Raw genomic sequence first — 23,304 nt, 5'->3', positions numbered from 1 at the left:
TGAATGTAGTTGCTACTACTAGGGAGATGGTACTTGGGAAGCTGAAAGGTCTGAAGATAGATAAGATGGACTACAGCCCTGGGTTCTGAAAGAGGTAGATTAAATGATTGTATTGGTATTAGTAATGATCTTTAAAGAATCACTGAATTCTGGAATGGTTCTGGACAACTGGGAAATTGCTAATGTCACTCCATGAAGGGAGAGAGATAGAAGAAAATAAACTATAGGCCTGACATCATTGAAGTCTATTATTAAGGATGAGTTTTGCAGTACCATAAGACCATTAAGACATAGGAGAATTAGGCCATTCAGCTCATTGAATCTGCTCCGTCATTCCATCATGGCTGATCCCAGATCCCACTCAACCCCACGCACCTGCCTTCTCGCCATATCCCTTGATGACCTGGCCGATCAGGAAATGATCAACTTTTGCCTTAAATGTACCCACGAACTTGGCCTCCACCGCAGTCTGTTACAGAGCATTCCACAAAATTACTACTCTCTGGTTAAAAAAATTTCTCCGCACTTCTGTTCTAAAGGGTCGTCCCTCAATTTTGAGGCTGTGCTGTCTAGTTCTGGACAGCCCCACCAGAGGAAACATCCTCTCCACATCCACCTTATCTAATCCCTTCAACTTTCAGTAGGTTTCAATGAGATCCCCCACATTCTTCTAAATTCCAGCGAGTACAGGCCCAAAGCTCCTCATATGTTAACCCCATTCATTCCCAGAATCATCCTCGTGAACCTCTGCTTGGTCACTGCTTCCTCAGGGTTACTTTAAGTTAAACTCCCTGATAAGATCTGGGTTATTACACAACACCCAATCTAAGATAGCCTTTCCCTGAATAGGCTCAAACACAAGCTGCTCTAAAAAACCATCTTGCTGGCACTCAACAAATTCTCTCTCTTGCAATCCAACACCAACCTGATTTTCCCAATCCCCTTGCGTATTGAAATCCCCCCATTACAATTGTATCATTACCCATATTACATGTCCTTTCCAGCTCCTTTTGCAGTACCAACCCCACATCTTGGCTACTATTTGGAGGCCTATATATGATTCCCATAATTTGTTTTTCCACCCTTGCAACTTCTTAACTCCACCCACAAAGATTCAACATTCTCTGACCCTATGTCACCTCTTTCTAAAGATGTAATTCCATCTGTCACCAACAGAGCCACATCACCGGCTATGCCTTCCTGCCTGTCCTTTCGATACAAAGTACATCCTTTGATCATCCTTGGAGGTGCATGATAAAGTAGGCTAAAGTCAGCAAGATTTCATTAAGGGGAAATCTTGCTTCTGTTGGAATTCTTTGAGGAAATATTAGGTCAGTGGATGGTGTTTACTTGAGTTTTCGCAAAGTCTTTGACAAGTGTTGCATCTGTTTCCTTTCTAGGAAATCAGAAATGTCCTCCTTCTTCAAAGAACGGTGTTTTCCCTCCTCTATCATAGCTGCTGCCCTCACCTGCATCTCCTCCATTCCATGAACATCTGCACCCACCCTATCTTCACGACACCTTGACAGTGATCAAATCCTCTTGTCCTTATCTACCACCCTATAAGCCACCACTTTCAATACAATCTCCCCGACATCCATCATCACTAAAGGACTCCAACCACCAACACATCTTTACCCGCCTCCCCCCCAATTTTCCACTACCCACAGGGATCACTGCCTCCATGATTCCCTTGTCCACCCACCCCTCTCCACAAATCTCCCGCCTGGCACGTATCTCTGCAAGCGACCAAAATGCTAAGCCTACCCATTCAACTCTCCCTCACCTCCATTCAGGGCCCTGTACAGTCCTTCCAGGTGAGGAAACACTTCACCTACGAATCTGCTGGGGTTGTCTGTTGTGTCCGGTGCTCCCAATGCAACCTCTTCTACATCGGCGAAACTCATCGTAAAATGAAGGATCACTCGTCGAGCACCTCCACTCCATCCACCATAAACAGAACTTCCTGGAGGCCAAACATTTTAATTCCAATTCCCATCCCAACATGTTGATCCATGGATTCCTCATGCTACAATGAGGCTACCCTCAGGGAGAGGACCAATACCTTGTATTCCATCTCAGTAAGCCTCCAACCTGATGGCAGAAACATTGATTTCTCCTACTGGTAAAAAAAAAAGCCCCTCTTTTTTTCTGTTTCCCCGTCTAGCCTCTTACCTCTTTATTGGAGTATTGTGAGCAGTTTGGGCCCCTTACCTAAGAAAAGAAATGCTGGCATTGGAAAGGATTCAGAGGAGATTCATAAGAATGATTCCGGGAATGAAAGGGTTCACATACAAGGAGTGTTTGATGACCCTGGGCATGTATCCACTGGAGTTTAATAGAATGAGAGGGGAATCTCATTCAATCTTCTTGAATTTTGAAAGGCCTTGATAGAATGGATATGGAGAGAATATTTCCTATAGTGGGGTATCTAGGAACAACCTCAGAATAGAGAGATGTCCATTTAGAACAGCAATCAGGAAGAGTTTCTTCAGCCAGAGGATGGTGAATCTGTGGAGTTCTTTGCCACGGATGACTGTGGCCAAGTCCTTGAGTATACTGAAAGTGGAGGTTGCTAGGCTCCTGATTAGTCAGAGCATCAAATGTTATGAGAAGGCAGGAGAATAGGGTTGAGAGGGATAATATACCCGCTATGATGGAATGGTTAAGTAAACTCAATGAGCCATGTGGCCTGGTTATTACGTTCTCCCCAAAACCACGTTGTTTTCCTCTCGGTGATCCAGTTTCCTCCCACAGTCATAGGACATATCAGTTGGTAGGTTAATTGGTCATTGTAAATTAGTCCGTGATTAGGCTAGGATTAAATTGAGGCTTGCTGGGTGGCACAACTTGAAGGGCCAGAAGGGCTTATCTGTCCTGTATCTCAATAAATAAATAAATTATAATATTTTAAACCTGGGTGAAAAAGGGATTTACAGAATTTTTTGACTTCACAATCAACAACCATGCACAGATCCACATTACCTCTAGATGCTGCCCAAGATTGGAAGTGGTTCACTACGACTTCTTCGAGCTTTTTTAACTTAGGGTGACTGTAGATGAATTGATTTTTATTTTCTGATCCTAAAATAAAACATTTTATTAAATTGATGAATATTGGAATGGCAAACATGCCAAAAGATGCAAATCATTCACAATAAGATATAGCTGAACAAGCAGGATTATTAATAAGGACCAAAATTACAATGTCAGGCAAAAAAAATTACGCTGCTCCTTGAGAATGGAGTCACTTTGCTGTCTAACCAGTTTATTTTCTATATAGACATTAAATGAAAGGGTAAATCAAATAACTCAGTTTTGTTATGTTGTAATAAATGATTGAATCCTCTAGGATCAGTATGAACCAACAAAAATGCTGCAATCATTCCTTAAGAGCCAATTTATGTATTGTTGCTAGATTGTTACAAGACTAAAAGTAACCCCTTTTCAGAATTTAAAAGTTATATTTCTATTTTTGTACCAAAGGGAACAGAAGCACTGTAAATTATGCACTGGCCCCTGGAACTATTATCTGTGAAGGTTGCCCAAATACCAGTAAGTATTTATGGGAGACAAAAAAAAACTGTGTACATCATCAGAGCATGTACGTTTATAAATATAGAACAGATGGCCAGGCATTCTGCCAGTTCCGGAATCTCGTTTATTTTTTAATCTGTGCACAAGTTTTTCCATTTCATTTTGGGATCACAAAGGTAAATATATGTTGTAGTTTAGCTTATCACCACATTTTGTGTTCACATTTCATATTTTCTGTCTAAACTAATCCTCATATACTTACAACTCAAGAGCTGAAACTGAGAACCAACATACCACAATTATACAAGGGTTTAACAAAGTGATCCTTTTTTCATCACCAGCCAGTCTACCCAGGTTCACACATCTTACTATTCCCTGCTCCTTTACATAATATGTTCATAGACAGAAACAGGAGGAATCCATTCAGTCTCTCGAGATGGTTCAATCTTTTATTTAGATCACTGCCAGCCTGTCCTTCAACTCCGTTTACCCATTTTGGTTTCAAAATTTAGTAAATTTGTCTAACAAAACCAATTAATCTTGCCACACTGGCTTTTTGGCACTAATAATTCCAGAATTTCATTAAACTTTTTTTTGAAAAGAATTGCTGCTTGATATCACCCCTGAACTGCCAATCAATATACTTTAACTTTGATAACGCTCTCATTCAGTGTTAAGAGTGTCTGCGCTCAGGTTCCATTCCAGAAACCTTAGTCGAAATTGAGGTTACCAATCCAGTGGAGTATGGAGGAAAAGCTGCTGTGGATTTACCATCTTTCAGGTGAGACTTTAAAGAAAATCGATGTGCCCTCTCAGGTGAGCATAAAGAACCTGTGGAATTATTCCAAAGGAGAACAGAGTTACTCCTTGTGCCACTGACATTAATTACACCTCACACACAATATAGGAATTCTGGTCATCATACATACTATCAATAAAATCTTGCAATGAGCAACCTGGCCTTCATAACAATAGAGATGACACCTGGAGGACTATTAAATCAGCTATAAAGTTGTTTGAGACATCACAAAAACATCACAAAGAGAATGTAAAAACATTAATGATAAAAGGTCATTCCTTCTTTCCCACAATTTGAATTCTGCACTAGAAAAAATAGTCAAGATTCTTTTTCCCCAGGGTAGAATGTCAAATACTGGAGGGCATAGCTTTTAAGGTGAGAGAAGAAAATCTTCAACTGGAGTTGCATGGGCAGAAAATGCTGGGAAAACCTAACAGGTCAGACAGCATCTGTGGTAGGAGGAATAAAAAGTATTTCTTTTTCCACAGAAGTAGTCCAAGACTCAAAAATGTTAATTATTTCACTTTCCACAGATGTGTTCTGTTTACTACTTCCAGTGATTGCTGTTTTCTCAATTTTCAAGTTTAATTAGATGTTGATAAACTATCCTGTGATGCCCAAGGTAGCACTCATCCCCATGCCAATATTGTTAGGAAAATTCATTCTACTTGGCTATTTTTGAGAGTTTGCCACATTTGCCAGTATGATAATGGAAAATGCAATTCAAAAAGAAATTCAGCAAGAAATGCATGAAATCAGACTTTGATCAAAATATATAGGTGCCCATAAATTATCCAAGGCATTTCTGTGACGGAATGAAGGATAGTTTGTCATGGTCTGGATCGGTTCCCCTTTAAATTTAGTTAGGTTGCAATCTGGACCATTAACGCCTTGTTCCCTTCTAATTCCGTTTCACGCGCCCCTTGAGCCTGGCAATCAAGGTAATCTACCCTTGACCCGAACCGGCATCTTATAAGCCCCTGGCTTTAGCTGTTCGGGGCGAGAGTGTTAAGAAGCCTTCGCAAGTCGCCGCCGCCATTACGACAAGCCAGAGTGATCCAGCCCGCAACGGAGTACCAGCAATTCGCCTTCCATTGCCAGAGTGGGTCCGGGCAAGGTCAATCTACCAGGGGTGAGTCAAAGGCGGAGTCCTGACTCGACGTTTATGCCCCTTGTCCGTGTCTACTCCTCAAAGAGTCCCGGCTCGGTGCCTGAGCTGAAGGCAGAGTCCTAACTCAACGTTTATGCCCCTTGTCCATGTCTACCCTTTGAAGAGTCCCGGCTCGGTGCCTGAGTGGAAGGCGGAGTCCTGACTTGACGTTCATGCCCCTTGTCCATGTCTACCCCTCGAAGAGTCCCGGCTCGGTGCCTGAGTGGAAGGCGGAGTCCTGGCTCGATGTTCATAACCATTGACTGTGTCTACCCCCTGAAGAAGAGTCCCAGCTCAGTGCCTGAGTTGAAGGCGGAGTTCCGGCTCGATGTCATGCCCAGTGTCTGTGTCTACCCCCGAAGAAGAGTCCCGGCTCGATGCCTGATCTGGAGGCAGAGTCTTGGTTCGACATTCCTGCCCATTGTCTGTGTCTACCCCTCGAAGAGTCCCGGCTCGATGCTTGATCTGAAGGAGTCCTGGTTCAAGATTCCTTGTCCTGTGTTTTGGTGTCCACGTTTCTAGCTGCAGCGATCCATGGTATCCAAGTGTCTGGCGGCGGTGAATCAATGTTCCCATTGTCCAAGTCCAAGGGCCGCGGCTGTCCGTGTCCCCCCTGTCCAAGTCCAAGGTCCGCGGCTGTCCATGTTCCTGCTGTCCAAGTCATGGCCGCAGCGATCCCAGTTCCCTGTTACAAAGTCCCAGGTCCGTGGCGATCCTAGTTCCTAGTCCCCTAGTCCGAGGTTCGTGTTCCTCTTTGTCCTCCTTGATTTCCCAATCTTCTGTGTAGCGAGTAATAAATGCTATTTTATTGTACCCAAGAAAGACATGTTTGTGTCCTGCTTGTGGGTCCTCTCCCAGAACCCTTGTCCCCACCTCGAGACATAGTTATAATTTTTCCCTGCATATTAAATATGTTTTCATTTCATTATTATTGCAGTATTCAATGCACATATCATAAGGTAGAGTAAAAATAAGTTACCCATATGAGAACTGGCAAGACTACTTCTACTTGAGAACATGGCTTTCAACTGCTCATACATCTCCATAAAAACAGCATTCCTGCAAAGTTCATTGCATGCACGTGTCATTCCTGCAAAGAGCAGAGTTTGATTGGTTATTTCATATATATAAAAATGCTTTATTGATTATTGATTTGTTTCACATAAGTGGGACAAATGCTATACCAACCCCTTCACCACCATTCAGGACCCCAGACCGTTCTTCCAGGTGAGGCAACACATCATCTACAAGTCTATCAGGTGTACCTGGTGAAGTATCCTCTATGGTACATCTCTGAGATGCGATATAGATTGGGGACCAATCTACACTATGTCAAACACCTTTGGTCCACCTGGTGGCCACCCATTTAATTCTACTTCCCATTTCTATTCTATCCTGACCTCCTCCACTGCCACAATAAGGCCACTCTCAAGGTTAGAGGAGGAACATCTCATATTCTGTCTGGGTAGCCTCCAACCTGATGAGCATCAATTTCTCTAACTTCCAGTAATTCCTTTCCCCCTCCTCCTTCCTCCTTCTTTTTCTATTCCCCATTTAGGCTCCCCTCCTCTTCTCCTCACCATCACATCCTTCTTCAACCCTTTGCCTTTTCCAGCTATCCCCTCCCAGCTTCTCACTCCATCCAGCCCTCCCCCACCCACCCACCCTCCACAGACACAGCCTGTCTTGCTGAGTTCCTCCAGCAATTTGTGTGTGCTGCTCTGGGAGTCCAGCATCTGCAGAATCTCATGTGTTTAAAGTTTATTCAGTTACTTTGTAGGTTGAGTTTGCCTGCACACGTCCCATGTGATGTAATTACATTGTGGAAGGTTCTGTCACTGTGTAGGATCTCAGTGCAATAAAGGAGTCAGCTTCTCTCTGCAAGTTCCTGCTAGGAACTTGGACAATCATGGAGAGGATGGTTTACTTGCTGCCTACCAAAAATTCACTACCAACATGCTAAGTTATCAAAAGTAACTGTACTGTACTGCCTCAGGTACTTTTGGTGAATGATTCATAAATAGAAAATAGAAGCAAATAATTTTGTCCCGGAATTCAAATGATAAATGTTCCATGGAATTAGCTAATTCTAACTACGCAGGTTCTATTTAAAAACATGCTAAATTTACAGCTAAAAATTTCACTCAAGCTTAGGGAAGATTTCTTCACTGTATACGAATTGCAACAGATATCCACTTTATTTATTGTCTGCATGTTCACTTAGCAATCTGAGCAGGTGGATAATAAGATTTGGTCCCTTGGTTCAGTACTCAGAACTCATGTCAGTACAGTCTTACCTTTGGATCCATCCATAATGCCTTCAAGGTATGTATACAAGGACCACATTCCCATTTGTAACAGAAGTTCATATCCATGATAAAGACTAATACAAATAGCATAATCTCCTTCTATCATACCTCGTTGAACTCCCTGACAAGAAAAAAAATGTAATGAGAAAGTCAGAAAGCTGACATGTTAATGCTACTTATTCATTTTAGCAAATTTCACCTTGAATTTCTGCTATAAATATGGTTATGTTCTTGATAGGCTTTCAGGGAAAATTGCCCTATTGGCCAAGCTTCTTCCCCTAGGCTATGAAACTACTGAACTCCCTGCCACCACCCATATCTCACCACATACTAAGTGAGGCAGTTTACTTTTAACTTGTCTTGTATGTGCACCTTATGCTAAATACAAACCTTAAGGAATATATTTTATTATTTGGAATATATTTGTGGTAATATTACTATGAGTTGTGAGTATATGTACTGTGTTCAACACCTTGGTCCAGAGGAACACTGTTCGTTTGGCAGTTTACATGTAAATGGTTAATGACAATAAAATTGAACCTAAGAACACCATACAACCTTCTAAAAAAAAAATCATATTTCTTCTGTTTGCTTCATCAGTTTCTCTCTTTAAGCAACGTACATTTCTTGTGTTTTACCAGTAACAGACCATTTGGTCCTTTGCACAAGTACATGCATGCACAAGTGCAATGAAAAACTTAATTGTAGCAGTATTTCCAGCACACAGCATCAGATAAACCACATTCACAAGAAAAACAAATTAAACATAATTTTTATAAGAACAAACCCAATTTGGACCCAGAAAAACAAACATTCCGTTGTAATGCAGAGTGTTCAAGAGTTGATATACTGGAATAGTAATTATGGTTGTGCAGATTGGTTCAAGAACCAAATAGTTGAAGGGAAGTAGCTGTTCTTGAACCTGGTGGTGTTAAGATTCAGGCTTCTGTACCTCTTGCACAGTGGTAGCCTGGATGGTGGAGTTCTTTGATAATAGATATTGCTTCTTGAGGCAGCCCCCATGTCGATACTACCATGGTAGTAGTATGGTACTACCATACTATGGCAGTCGATACTACAACGGTAGGGAGGGGTGTACCCATGCAATACTGGATTGAGTCCACTACACTCTCTGCAGCTTCTTACATTCAAATTTTTGTAGAAGCCCATGATGCAATCAATCAAGATACTTTCAACAATATACATGTAGAAGCTTGTTATAATGTTTGGTGACATGCTGAACTTCCTTAACCTTCTACAAAAGAAAAGATGTTGGCTTGCCTTTCTTGAGAAGATCATGAATAATCTTTTACCTCAATGTTATTTTCTAGCACTGTTCACATTTTCCTAGATTCCCATAACATCCAGAAATCCATTGTTCTGCTTTGAATATAGTATATAGGAGATTGGTGGGTAAAATCAGAGCTCATGGCATTAGGGGGAAGATATTGACATGGATAGAAAACTGGTTGGCAGATAGAATGCAAAGGGTAGTGGTGAATGGCAGGTGGTGACTAGTGGGGTGCCACAGGGCTCAATATTGGGACCACAGCTGTTTACGATTTACATCAATGATTTAGATGAAGGCATTGAGAATAACATCAGCAAATTTGCAGATGTTACTAAACTGGGTGGCAGTGTGACATGTGATGAGGATGTTAGGAGAATTCAGGGTGACTCGGATAGGCTGGGTGAGTGGGCAGATACTTGGCAGATGATGTTTAATGTGAATAAGTGTGAGGTTATCCACTTTGGGAGTAAGAACAGGAAGGCAGATTATTATCTGAACGGTGTAGAGTTAGGTAAGGGAGAAATACAAAGAGATCTCGGAGTCCTTGTTCATCAGTCACTGAAGGTGAATGAGTAAGTGCAGCAAGCAGTGAAGAAGACTAATGGAATGTTGGCCTTTATTACAAAGGGAATTGAGTACAAGAGCAAGGAAATCCTTTTGCATTTGTACAGGACCCTGGTGAGACCACACCTGGAGTATTGTGTACAGTTTTGGTCTCCAGGGTTAAGGAAGGACATCCTGGCTGTAGAGGAAGTGCAGCGTAGATTCACAAGGTTAATTCCTGGGATGTCCGGACTGTCTTACACAGAGAGGTTAGAGAGACTGGGCTTGTACACGCTGGAATTAAGGAGATTGAGAGGGGATCTGATTGCAACATATAAGATTATTAAGGGATTGGACAAGATAGAGGCAGGAAATATGTTCCAGATGCTGGGAGAGTCCAGTACCAGAGGGCATGGTTTAAGAATAAGGGGTAGGTCATTTAGAACAGAGTTAAGGAAAAACTTCTTCTCCCAGAGAGTTGTGGGGGTGTGGAATGCACTGCCTCAGAAGGCAGTAGAGGCCAATTCTCTGGATGCTTTCAAGAAGGAGCTAGATAGGTATCTTATGGATAGGGGAATCAAGGGATATGTGGACAAGGCAGGAACCGGGTATTGATAGTAGATGATCAGCCATGATCTCAGAATGGCGGTGCAGGCTCAAAGGGCCGAATGGTCTACTTCTGCACCTATTGTCTATTATCTATTGAATGAACCCAACAATCTCCACACGGCTTCAGGGTGAAGAATTCCAAGATTCACCACCTCTGCAAGAAGAAATTTCTCTTCTTCCACATTCTAAACAGTTTACAATTTATTCCACGATTATCATCCTAGTTCTATAGGCAAGAGAATTTTCTTCCCTGCATTCAGCCCATTGAGTCCTGTAAGAATTAAATGAGATTTCCTCTTATACTTCTAAACTTTGGAGAACACAGGCCTAGTCTACTCAGTCTCTCTCCTCATACACCAAGCCCAACATCCCTGAAATCAGTCCAGTAGATCTTTCTTGAAAGTTCAGTCTCACCAAAAATCTACATAATTGCAGTAAGATACTTACTCTAATACTCAAATCCCCTCATGATCAAGGTCAACAAATCACTTTGCCTTCCTATATTCACTTACTGCATCTGCATGTTGGCTTTCAATTACTTCCATAGTGACACAAGAGTCATTTGTTATGTCATATTCAGATACTTCAGAAAAATCTGAAGATATCTCCATCCAGATAAGCCATTTACTAAGTATAATTTCTTTTTCTTTCCTCAGTCTTCTTCAGCATCAAGGCAATACATTCCTTTTTAAGCAACACACACAAGTGCTGGAGGAACTCAACAGGCCGGGCAGCATCTATGGAAAAGAGTAAACAGTTAATGCTTCAGGCCGAGATTCTTCGTCACACCCTTCACCCTGCCCTGGTGAAGGGTCTCAGCCCAAAATGTTGACTGTTTACACTTTTCCACAGATGCTGAGTTCCTCCAGCATTTTGTGTGTGTTGCTTTAGATTTCCAGCATCTGCAGATTTTCTCCTGTTTGTGACATTTCTTTTTAAAGCAGGTCCACATCTCAAGGCTGGGAAAGGATTTTGAATCATTGGTGGTACCTCTCAAAGTTTGAGGTAATGTTAGGAAATCAATCTAGTTTTACATCCATAAAAGATAGTGATAACAATCAAGCTGCTTCACAAATAAGGCATCATCTATTGAATAGCAAGGCGAAGGACATACTTGTCTGTTTCCTGGCACTAATTCTTTAGTATTATGTAGTTATGGGAGATTTCAGTTTGGAGTAAAAATGTCATACTCAGATGGAGGCATTTTTAAAGCCTCTTCCTTCCTTTGGCTGTTTAGATACCCATTCACACCTGGATGAGGTAGCACTCGACCCTACTCATGCTCACTGAATCAGGACCCTACTCATGCTCGGTCTCTCTGCCTCTCTGTGAGGAATATGCCACTCCACACAGCTACATGCTGCAGCAGACACACAAGCTTTCAAATGTAAACACCAAACCAAGCCTCTGCTATCTCAGATCAGAGGGATGAAAAAGATCTGTGGAACTATATAAATTGCCTGTTCATTTCAATGAAGGAAAATTATTTGGTCACAATCACATTGATGCTCATCAAAGTTTTTTGCTCATAAATCGGCTACCATACATCTTACATCACAATAAGCTACAGTTCAGAAACATTACATTCACTGCAAAGACCTTTCAGATTCCCCGAGTTTGTGAAAGGGAGTAGAGGAAAAAAATGGAAATCTTTCTTTGCTTCATCACTTTCAATCACAGCTGTTAATGCATAACTTCCCATAGAATGTACTTAACCAAAACAGGAACTGGCAAAAAAATACCAAGTAGTGTCGGGAAATACTCAAAAAATGCTTAGAGAGTGTCTAATCTACTGTACAAATTTACAACACTTACATTATTTAATATTAATGAGAAAAACTAGCCAAATTTATAATTCTTTTGTTTTGTTAATATTGAAGTCAGAACGTAATACAGGAAAAATATACAAATGATCAATTTATAAAAGGACAAGAAAATCCACGTAACAATATCAGAGCTCCTATATAATTTCAAAATGGCAGAGGAAAATCAGATTTACTAAATATGTTAAAGTTCATAGTACAGCCATTTACCGCAATGTTTGGTGGAGGATTTTTTCTAAATTGTTCACGTGAAAGAACAAGTTGGTATTTCGTCAAATTTCCTACTTCTTTATGAAAAAGAGTTCCAGTCTTGAGCAGACGTCTTGTGAATGTTTGCAAGACCTAAAATTGAAGCAGAGGATATCATATGGTTGAAAGGCATTTACAAAAATTCAATTACTTTTAGTTTGATTTGTCATAACATTATTCATTGCCAATTGGAATATGCTATTCCCTCCCATCACCCTATCATAACAATTTATTGTAATGGTGCTCTCTCCAGACACTCATGTAGTAACATCTACATTGCTGCTATCCATACAAACGTAGAAAGCATTTTTAATATCCTCTCACAGCAAGTAGCAAGCTTGGGTAGTGGGGTGAAGATACATCTCTCCCAAAGGAGGTGCAAGGCACTCCTTCCCTCCACTTGCCTCCCTTAACCGTCCAATCAGGGTCACAAGACACTGTCGGAGCAGTAGCAGGTGGTAACATGAGCAGTTAGTGTATATCACAAGTCCTAGTTATGCAACCACTGACGCCAGGCAGACAATCTCTGAAGAGTATTGATAAAGGCTGGGGTCACCAGTCTTGTAAAGACACTGCCCAGAAGGCGGCAATGGCAAACCACTTCTGTAGAAAAATTTGCCAAGAACAATCATGGTCACCTACAACTTACAGCACGACACATAACGAACTTGATGTTGACTTGAAATTGATGCCCTTGAGTAGCCCAGCCATTCCTCACCTTAACCCAATCAAACATCTCTGGCACGACCTCAAGATCTCAACCCAGCACAGCTTGAGCAATTTTACATGGTGGAATGGGCATATCGTACTCCATCACATTGTGCAAAGCTAATAGTGACTTATCCAAAAAGACTACTGGCTCTAATAGCTGCGAGAGGTGGTTCAATTATGCACTGAGCAAAGGGGAATGTATACTTTTGAACTGCTGACATTTCATTTTGTGAGTTTTTAATTTTTCATGCTTTACAATGTTCCCTTTTTTTGAGGGCTCTACTGTGAAAAAAGGAGCACATGCTACACAAATAAAAATTGTCAGTTAAGTTGTTCAAAATCCTGGTTGTAATATTCATTGATGTGAACAAAGGGTTAGGGACTGAATACTTTTACAAGGCACTGCATTCACATTCACTGAAAGACAATCACATTCCATCTCCCATGCTAAAATTCAAATCAAGCTTACAGAAAAGTGTCCACATTGTGATAAGTATATAATGACAATGCAGTTACAGAATTCATAATAAACAAGCTAGTACACCACTTCAGAAGAGGATCCAGTAACTATCATCTCCTTGACCACCCTCAAAATCTATAAATCTATTAATTGGTAAACCAGCAGATGCCCTCCCCTTCAGAAACAATTTAGGAAGAAATAAGGGTTTAGATGACCCACGACATAATCAAACAGAATTAAGGCTATGACCACCATGTTCCATGTCACAATCCTATTGGGATCCAGAGTACCATGATGACTAACCGTAATTATAGAATTAAGAGTAGAATTGTTGCTGAGGCTACATGTAATCCAGTAATATAACAAAATGCCAGAAATTCTAAAATACTGGATGAAACTTTATTTTTCACCATATTCAATACAAACTAAATTAACTGACCATATACTTGCAACTTCCTTAATTGCATTGTTCACAGACAAAAATACACAAAAATAAACAACAGCTTTCAAAACTATTTAATCCCAAGAAGTCAAAATGAATTCTGGAAGAGTGTGCCTGAGAATATTTTCCCACTTAATGTTCAACAGTATAAACTGCTAGGCCTATTCTAGCAGTAAATTAAATAAAAATGATTTCCCTACTACTTGAAATTAAAGTACTGATTATTGTGAAAGGTATTTAGCAATTTCATTAATAAATTTTGATATACTTTAAGCCAGGGATACATTTGCTACAAAGCTGCAGACAAATCTTTCAATGTTTCATCACAGGCTAGTTTTAATCTATCATACTGACCTACATACTAAACAACTGGCATTCAGAAAGAAGACAAAATGAAATCCTGGATCTGGAGTAATTTAAAATATAGTCACAATCCCAAAGGAAACCAGTTGAACAACTAAGCAAAGACCAAAATTCTACTTCTAATTTAATTATATAACAAACAAAATCACACCTCCCCTGAATAACACTAAGAGTTTGAGGACTGTGTACATACATCTACTGATGCCTCTGGACACATCTTCAGTGATGTTCCTGGAATCATCGGGTGTTTCGGGTCTTTCAACATCATACACCCTTCTCCAGGTGACCTAGCCGGGGCTGATCAGACCCCAGCTTGTGTCCAGATGGCTAGCTACACATGACTCCATGGCTCCCCTCTCTTCAGCCACAGCCATCTTGAGGCCCTCTCTGCCGCATCGGTGGTACTGCGGATGGCTCTCCTCTTCCTCTCTCCCTCGATGCCCAAATTGCTGAAGGCTCTGGCTAAGGAATGGGCTGCGAATCCCCTACAACCAACCTCCACTGGGAGACACCTCACTCTCCATCCAGCCTGCTGGCAGTTGCTGACCAGTCCTGCGTACTTAGAGAGCTTCCTTTCAAAGGGCTCTCCTAAGCCATCTTCCCATGGGACTGTCAGCTCCAGCATCACTACTTGCTTGGTAGACTCAGGCACAAGGACAGTGTCTGGTCGCAAGGTGGTGGCTGCGATATGATTGGGGAACTTCAGCTACCTTTCGAGGTCTACCAACAGCTGCCAGTCCCTTGCAGAGGTCAGGATGCCTGCAGATGCTATTTTGGCGGGTATTGGCTGCTCCCCAGCTCTGACAAAGGCAGTGGTCTGCTTGGAGGGTCGAGACCGCTTCGCCCACTCAACTCCTGCGCTGATGGCAGGACCTGATCATGCCTCCATCGGTACCATCCCTTTGTGCAGCCGCTGAGGATGTGCTCCAGGGTTCCTCCCTTGGAACACAGTGGGCAAGCAGATGACTCTGCTTTGCCCCATGTGCGCAGGTTTGATGGGCTTGGAAGCACATCATACACCGCCTGGATGAGAAATTGGATGCGATGTGGCTCAGCTTTCCAAAGCTCAGACCAGGTCACTTTCCTCTCAACCACATTCTCCCATCTTGTCCAAGCTCCCTGCTGCTTCATTCCCACCGCCTTACAGGATTCAGTATATCACCAAAGTCTTACAAATTTCTATACAACACATACAAGATACTGGAGGAACTCAGTAGGCCAGGCAGCATCTATGGTAAAGAATAAACAGTTGACTTTTTGGTCCAAGACCCTTCACCAGGACTAGGAAAATAGATGAGAACTCAGAGTAAGAAGATGGGGGAGGGGAGGAAGAAGTACCAGGTGGTTACCAGAAGTTGGAAAAATTTATGTTTATGCCATCAAGTGGAGGATGGAGGAACAAAATCTCATATACCGTCTGGGTAGTCTCCAGCCCCTTGGTATGAACATCGAATTCTCCAACTTCCGTTAATTCCCTCCCTCTCCCTTCCCCCATCCTACCTTCAACTCTGTCTCCTCTTCTAGCTGCCTATCACCTCTCATGACTCTGCCTTCTTCTACTATCCATAGTGCTTTCCCCTTAGATTCCTTCTTCACCTCTCCTGCCTATCCCCTCCCTGCTTCCCCTCCCCCACCCCTTGATCTTTCCTCTGATCTGTTTTCCACCCTCCCCCCACCTTCTTTATAGGGCCCCTGCCTCCCCTTCTTTAGTCCCGACAAAGGGTCTTGACCCAAAATGTAGACTGCTCCTTTCAACGGATGCTGCCCGACCTGCTGAGTTCATCCAGCTTGTTTGTACGTCTTGACCTTATATCCCATCTGGGTAGCTTCCAATCTGATGGTATGAACATTGATTTCTCAAACTTCTAGTAATTGTCTCTCCCTCCCACCCCCTTTTCACCATTCCCCATTCCCATTACCCTCTCCCACCTTATCTTCTTAAATGCCCATCACCTCCCTCTGGTAGCTTCTTCCACCTTCCCTTTCTTCCATGGTCATCTACCCTCTCCTATCAGACTCCCCCTGCTCCAGCTCTTTATCGCTTTCACCAATCAACTTCTCAGCTCTTTACTTCACCACTTCAGCCCTCCCCCTCTCCCGGTTTCACCTATCAACTTGTACCACTTCCTCTCCTCCCCCAACCACCTTCTTACTCTAACTTCTCATCTTTTTTTCCAATCCTGATGAAGGGTCTCAGCCTGAAACATCAACTGTTTACTCTTTTCCATAGATGCTGTCTGGCCTGCTGAGTTTCTCCAGCATTTTGTGTGTGTTGCTTGGATTTCCAGCAACTACAGATTTTTGTGTGTTTGCATTTCTGCAAATTTATATAGATGGCTTCTTCTTTTCTCAATCCTTATGAAGGATCTCGACCTGAAACATCAACTGCTTATTCCCTCCATAGATGCAGCATGACCTGCAGAGTTCCTTCAGCATTTTACGCAAGTTGTTTTATAGATGGACAGCTACATTTCACTGTATACTTCGATGTGCACATGACAAGTAAGGCACACCATTTTTATGGCTGGTTGCATCACAGCCTGGTAAAGAAGTTCCAATACAAAGGATTACAAGAGACTTGTGATCTTCCACTAATTCAAAGAAAATCTCCAGCTTTTATTTTAATGTCCCAATTATTGCCACCCCACGAGGTGTATTATTACCTCAAATAGAGACATGACATTGAGTTTTAAGCAAATCTCACTCCAACTTCACCAGACCTAATTTGATAGAGGATTTTTTTGTCACCATCACAAACTCTATTCTTTCGCCACCAATTATTTATTCCTCCTCAGTCAATACTTCAGGTTGAAGGTTGTTTAAAAGTTCAGATCCCTATTGAATCAGAAATCAAACAAACTATATACTACACTGATTAACCTGTTCCTCTGCTACCAGGCCCCACCTTCCACCCTCATGCCTCACTGCTGTGCTGTTCAGTAACAGACACAAATATTTATCTTTGTGGCTTCCATTAAGCAATCATCCACAAACTGGACTTCATTCAAACCAATACTACCCATTTCACCTCAGTAACCCGTCACTTCCGTACTGACTGATCTGTGCCTGCTTCCTGTACACCAGCAACTTAGCTTAAATGTGGAATATTAGATTCAGTTCTTCACTGATTTTTCCCTTCACTATTTCAGTCAAAACCATGTCTTTGACAGTCTAAAGCCCCAAAAAAATCTTTCCTGTGCTTTAACACCTCTCTTCAAGCAAGCTTTGAACCAGCGCAAATGCATGTATTTCTTTGGTATGTGGATAATTACGCTTCAGCAAGCTGCCTCAGGATACTTTCCCACATTAAGAATGCACTGTCTATAAAGTTTTGCATATTCCATAGAATCTGATTTATTAAGGTATGTAAAGTGATATTCAACTAGATCACCACAGGCAGCACTACGGGTTTATCACTGAATTGGAGGGTATATAAAGAAACTGGTTTTTAGATTTGAAAACAACCAAGTTTACAAGGTCTACAAGATATTGTATAATACAGCAAAGTTAAATTAGAATAGGTTTGAAACTGAACTTCAAAACATAAATTTGGATCATTTCCTTTGCCAGATGTTAACTCGTATCACTAAATTTTAAATTCAGTGCTAATCTTTAGCCCAGTGGTGCAGAATAATAATCTGGAAAGCGTCCTGGTGACCGATTTAGCGCAACGTTAATGAAGAAAGCCAGTCTGGCATTCAGTTTATTCATTCGAAATCGCTTAGCGATTGCTGTCTGACCAGAACCTTTCACTGTGTTACGTTGCTCCAGAGCCTACGGTTCCACCCCTTATTCGACGCTTAATCAGCGTAATACTTGTGTTTCTCATTTTAGTCCCTCCCCCTCTGTGAAGTGATCTCTACAAGCTGTCCCGGCTCCTTACAAAAACAAACTCCTGGGAGTAGACAGCGCTTCACTTCGAGGTAAGTCCCCAAAGAAGCGACTAGTAAAGCATTATGCCCGAGTTCAATACCAGATAGTCCTAATTAATTTTATCTTCTGGAAAGTATCATGGCTCCTGCATTCACGTATTCTTAAGCAAAATACATCTTTACTGCACTATTTTTAGCTCGTTTAAATTTGTCTATGACAAAAAGATCCGGATTTCACAGATGGAGGGTCAGGGACGGAGCGCTGAAAGCGGCAGGCGGTCGGGTCGCTTTCTGATCAGCTTGGAGGATTTAGAGTCGGTGACCGATGATATGGACTCGGAATTGGTCTACCACAACAGCGGAGACGACGAAAACGAGCACGATGACGGCGATCTCTTCACACACTGGCGAGACGTTGGCCGCTGTCACCAGGTGGATGTGCCAAGAGGTAGGATATATTATTTCCGCCTTTGTATCGCAATTGGGCAGTTATTTTAAAACTTCTCTTTCTCCCGCCATGGGGGTTGTTAGCACAAAACAGTACTGGTTCATATAATCGACATTAATTTACCACGTTTCCAAATCAACGTTGTAAAAAACGGCTATTGTGGCACGTCTCCAATGTAAGATTTTCTGAAGTACTAGTTTACTACGATTGGGCACCTTTAAAGGAAACAACCTGATTGTTTCTAATTGAATTAGATCCTACACCCAAATCAAGAAAATTGTCAATTTAAAATCCCTTCTACAAACAATTGATCAACATTAGTAAATAAATTGTGTAAAATAAAAGCAATCTTAAACTTTCATTTTCTTCATTAATCCCCCCCCCCCACCCCCGTCCACGTAGTACCTACTTATTTTCCATCAGTGCAAGATAGCTATGAAACCTTTTTTAGGAAATGATTTGATTGTTACTCAGTGCAATCCCTCTCAATAAAGTAAACATAGTTTAGTAGTCTGCATCATTCTCAGGTGTTGTAAACCACACAATAAGACTGTAAATTCCACAGCAATAGAAGCAAATAGAAACAAACTCCGTAAGTTTGTTAAAAGGCAGCTTATATATTGTGTATTTCACATATTTCTACAGTAACTTTATTCTGTCCTGTTTAAAATTTAGAGTAAAAATTGTTGAAATTAATTTTTAAAAAAACACGAAATGCTGGCAGAACTTCTGCCAGCATTTCGTGTTTTTTTATTTATTTTCAGCATCTGCAGATTCACTCGTGTTGCTGTTGAAATTAATACTTACTTTTGTATCTTAGACATGGAAGAACCAATTCAACAGATGACAAGAAATAGCCAATCTCAAGAGAGGCAGGCAGTCCCATTTACATCATTGGGTCATAAAACAAAGGTAACAAGCAACAGCGAAGACCGATTTTTAAGGGGCCACGTAATAACATAAGAACTTAGTTTCAAGTCAGTTTGTTTGTCCATTGTGCAACGATGAGAACCACTCTAATCATCTGCGATTTGTAGGGGCTGGACTGATCTGTGGGCAACAGATACTTGAAAGAGGCCAATCTTTGGCAATGTGGACAAAAGATGGCAGCTACATTGGGTTGGGGGTGGGGGGGTTGTTGGCCCGGGCTTTCCCGGCCAGCCTACACGTCTCTGCTGCAATTGTGTTTTCTGCCTAGTGTCACTGATCACTGCACCCTTATGGAAGGAGGAGTGCCACTCAATCTCGGCAGTATGTTCCCATGTGTCTGGGTTGATGCCAAAATGAAGTTTTCAGGGCATCTTTATAGCATTTTCTTTGGACTCTATGGGAACATTTTCCTTTCTGTAGTTTGCCATAAAGCAGTCTCTTGGGCAGCCAATGGTCTGGCATACAAGCTACATAGACTGCCCTGTGTAACTGGGACTGCTACAGGATGGTATAATGATGGGCAGGCCCACCTTGGTAGATACCTCAGTGTCAGCAATTCTGTCTTCCCAGTTAATGTTGAAGAGCTTTGGAGGCAGACTTTGTGGAAATGATTCAGTTTCCTGGCATCCGTTGGTACACTGTCCACGTTGGCGTAAAGCAGAGTGGGAAGTACTGTGGTCCTATACACCTTCAGCTTTGTCTGTAGACTTATCCATCTTCTGTTCCAGACATTGGTATAATGTCTGCCAAAGGCTACACTTGCTTTGGCTTCCTGGCATTTACTTCATCATAAATAACAATGTTTTGGGACAGTGAGCTGCCAAGATATGTGAACCTGTTAATTGGGTTAAATGTTTGACCATTGATTCTGATGTTTGGCTCAATGTATGATTACCTTGGAATTAGCTGATGCATTACTTCAGTCTTCTTGGTGTTGATAGTAAGCCCAAAGTTGGTACACACATCAGAAAACTTATCAGCACAGTGCTGCACATCATCGTTTACATCTTTTGAACTAGCATTGAGGGCACAGTCATCAGAAAAGAGGGAAGTCTTTGATGATGTCTGTCTTTACCTAATTTTTTACTTGAAGCCTCCTGAGGTTGAACAGATTCCCATCAGTGCGGAATCTGATGCTGATGCCTACATCGTTGTCTCTGGAGGCATCAGTCAATGTGGTGGTAAACACCAAACTGAATAGCATTGGCACCAAGACATAGCCCTGCTTAACCACCTTTGAAACAGGGAAGGGCTCAGATGTCTCACCATGGTCTCTAGCTTGCATGTCAACATGGAAATGCTACATGGAATTTCCTTGGACATCCGTACTGCACCATGATCTTCCACACACCTTCTCTAACAGTGTCAAAGGTCAACATAGCCGGACAGCAGGTCAACATTTTGCTCCTGACATTTCTCTTGCAGCTGCCTTGCAACGAACACCATGTTGATAGTCCTACTCTCTTTCTGGAATCCATACTGGCTCTCCTGTAGGATTCCCCAGTTAAGGTCTGATGTAAGATGGTTGAGAAGAAGCCTGACGAACATCTTGATTGTGATAGACTGCAAGGATACTCCCCGATAGCTACTGCAGGACTGTTGGTTTCCCTTTCGCTTATACAGGTGGATGATGGATGCGCCTTTTAATTCTTGTGAAATTGTCACTTGCTGCCACAGGAGCTGGAAAAGCTGATGGAACTTTTCTGTTAGCACTGCACTGCCTTCTTTGTAAGGATAGATAGATAGATACTTTATTCATCCCCATGGGGAAATTCAACATTTTTTTCCAATGTCCCATACACTTATTGTAGCAAAACGAATTACATACAATACTTAACTCAGTAAAAATATGATATGCATCTAAAATCACCCTCTCAAAAAGCATTAATAATAGCTTTTAAAAAGTTCTTAAGTAGTTTACTTAAATACATTGAGTCCTAACCCCGACACTTTAACATATCTTACTCCTGGTGGTTGAATTGTAAAGCCGAATGGCATTGGGGAGTATTGATCTCTTCATCCTGTCTGAGGAGCATTGCATCGATAGCAACCTGTCGCTGAAACTGCTTCTCTGTCTCTGGATGGTGCTATGTAGAGGATGTTCAGGGTTTTCCATAATTGACCGTAGCCTACTCAGCGCCCTTCGCTCTGCTACCGATGTTATACTCTCCAGTACTTTGCCCACGACAGAGCCCGCCTTCCTTACCAGCTTATTAAGACGTGAGGCGTCCCTCTTCTTAATGCTTCCTCCCCAACACGCCACCACAAAGAAGAGGGCTCAGCACATTTTGCATCTGATCCAGGTGCTTCACTGCAAATCCAATCCCAGCCTCTCACATCAGTCTTAATTTCCTCTTCCATCCAAAAGAATGTGTATCCTGTGCCTTTTCACAAAGTTTGCCTTTTCCTGCAAGCCAGGTCTCGCTCAAGGTTGTGATATCAGTGTTATATCGGGCTCTCTCCCTAATACAGCAGATCTCCTCTAAGGTCTATCAGCATTGATTCTGTCCAACAGTGTGCGTACACTCCATGTATTGAGAGTGGGTGGAATAGTCCTTAATATTCTCTTTGATGTATTTCAAACACTTTGATAAGGTCTTTGATCCACAGCATCTGCAGTTGTATTTCTGTGTTTTGATAAGGTCCCCACCAGCCAGGGATAGAATGGAGCAGCCAATGTTTAAGGCACTCTTTCTAGGCCCATCTCATACCATAGAGGTGAGCACTGCATTCCTGACGAGGGCTGTTCAGTCACCCAGGTGGCTGCTGAAAACCACAGCTGCTCCATGTCAGTGGATAATGACCCTAGGGCCTGAGCCACCCTCAGTGTGCAGGGTTGCAGCTACAGCTGCCAGTGTACCCACACTTGTTGCTTCATCGCTAGCCTGTCACCAGTTTGGGATGGGGAGGATAAATGAGACTGACTTGCGCAAAGACAGTTTAAAGTGAGGAAGAGTTGTGCAGTGTCAACCTCACTCACTCATCGGTGATCATCTGCATCCAATGGCAAGACAAAGTCCAGACTACTGGAGATGGGGTTAGATGCAGAGGATGATCATGACATTCTTAGTGCTTCATCACACTCTAAGAACTCCACAGTGCCTTGCTGGGTCCACCCTACTGCCCACTGAACCAAACTAGTGGTTACCTCGGCACAGTCTGCCAGGTCCTGTCTTCACTAGCTTGGGTAGGCAAGCCCAAACTCACTAAGGGTTTAAGACCCATCAAGTTTAGCACACTCAGCAAAGCTGTCTACCAGGGTGTGGCCACTGTCACTAGTAAACAGCTGCTTGGAGCCATAAGTGAGAGCTGAGTGCCAAGTGGGGACCAATGGTGGGCAAGCTACTCCACAGGGAGCATGACATATCCACCCCACCTGACGCCCCTTACGTCCCTCAAGCCAGCTGATCACTCATTTTTACAGTTAGTCCTCCATCCTGTCATCTCCCACAATTCTATGAGATAGTTTAACATTTTAAATCCAAATTCAGTATTCAAACAGAGGGGCACTAACTCTTGGAGAAAGCAAATCAGAATTCCATGCCTCTGAAAATTAATAGAATCAACTAGATACCAAGACTACCTAGGAGACAAAGAGGTACAACTTGTTTCTAAGCATTGCAGAAAAAAATCAAGTCACTTGTCAAAGGTAAAAGACAGGACTGATTTATAAACACAACTAAGACTGCAGATTGCTGGAAATCCAAAGCAACACATACAAGATGCTGGAGGAACTCAGCAAGTAAGGCAGCATCTATGGAAATGAAT

The 23,304-nt window shown here is 42.1% G+C and overlaps 2 protein-coding genes across 6 annotated transcripts in view; one reads left to right on the top strand and one right to left on the bottom strand.

Moving 5' to 3' along the window:
- fancm (FA complementation group M) overlaps positions 1–23,304 on the bottom strand; it is a 125,227-nt gene that overhangs the window by 63,253 nt on the left and 38,670 nt on the right. For all 3 annotated transcript variants that reach the window (XM_073039611.1, XM_073039612.1, XM_073039613.1), the window contains 4 exons: positions 12,272–12,403; positions 7,784–7,916; positions 6,466–6,576; positions 2,986–3,084 (listed from right to left, as the gene is read on the bottom strand). In XM_073039611.1, coding sequence (XP_072895712.1) covers positions 2,986–3,084; positions 6,466–6,576; positions 7,784–7,916; positions 12,272–12,403 — 475 coding nt within the window. The remainder of the gene's footprint in view (positions 1–2,985; positions 3,085–6,465; positions 6,577–7,783; positions 7,917–12,271; positions 12,404–23,304) is intronic.
- Positions 4,293–23,304, top strand: part of soul3 (heme-binding protein soul3) — a 28,710-nt gene continuing 9,698 nt past the window's right edge. Inside the window, exons 1-4 of one of the 3 annotated variants that reach the window (XM_073039618.1) lie at positions 4,293–4,318; positions 18,121–18,209; positions 18,356–18,606; positions 19,427–19,518. In XM_073039618.1, coding sequence (XP_072895719.1) covers positions 18,399–18,606; positions 19,427–19,518 — 300 coding nt within the window. In that variant the 5' untranslated portion in view covers positions 4,293–4,318; positions 18,121–18,209; positions 18,356–18,398. Of the gene's footprint in view, positions 4,319–18,120; positions 18,210–18,355; positions 18,607–19,426; positions 19,519–23,304 lie in introns of those variants that run through there. The other 2 variants (XM_073039616.1, XM_073039617.1) reach the window with 2 other exon arrangements.

The sequence above is a fragment of the Hemitrygon akajei genome, chromosome 3 (assembly GCF_048418815.1).
Source record: "Hemitrygon akajei chromosome 3, sHemAka1.3, whole genome shotgun sequence".
In the NCBI taxonomy this organism is placed as follows: domain Eukaryota; kingdom Metazoa; phylum Chordata; class Chondrichthyes; order Myliobatiformes; family Dasyatidae; genus Hemitrygon; species Hemitrygon akajei.
This window is presented reverse-complemented; position numbering and strand designations above follow the sequence as displayed.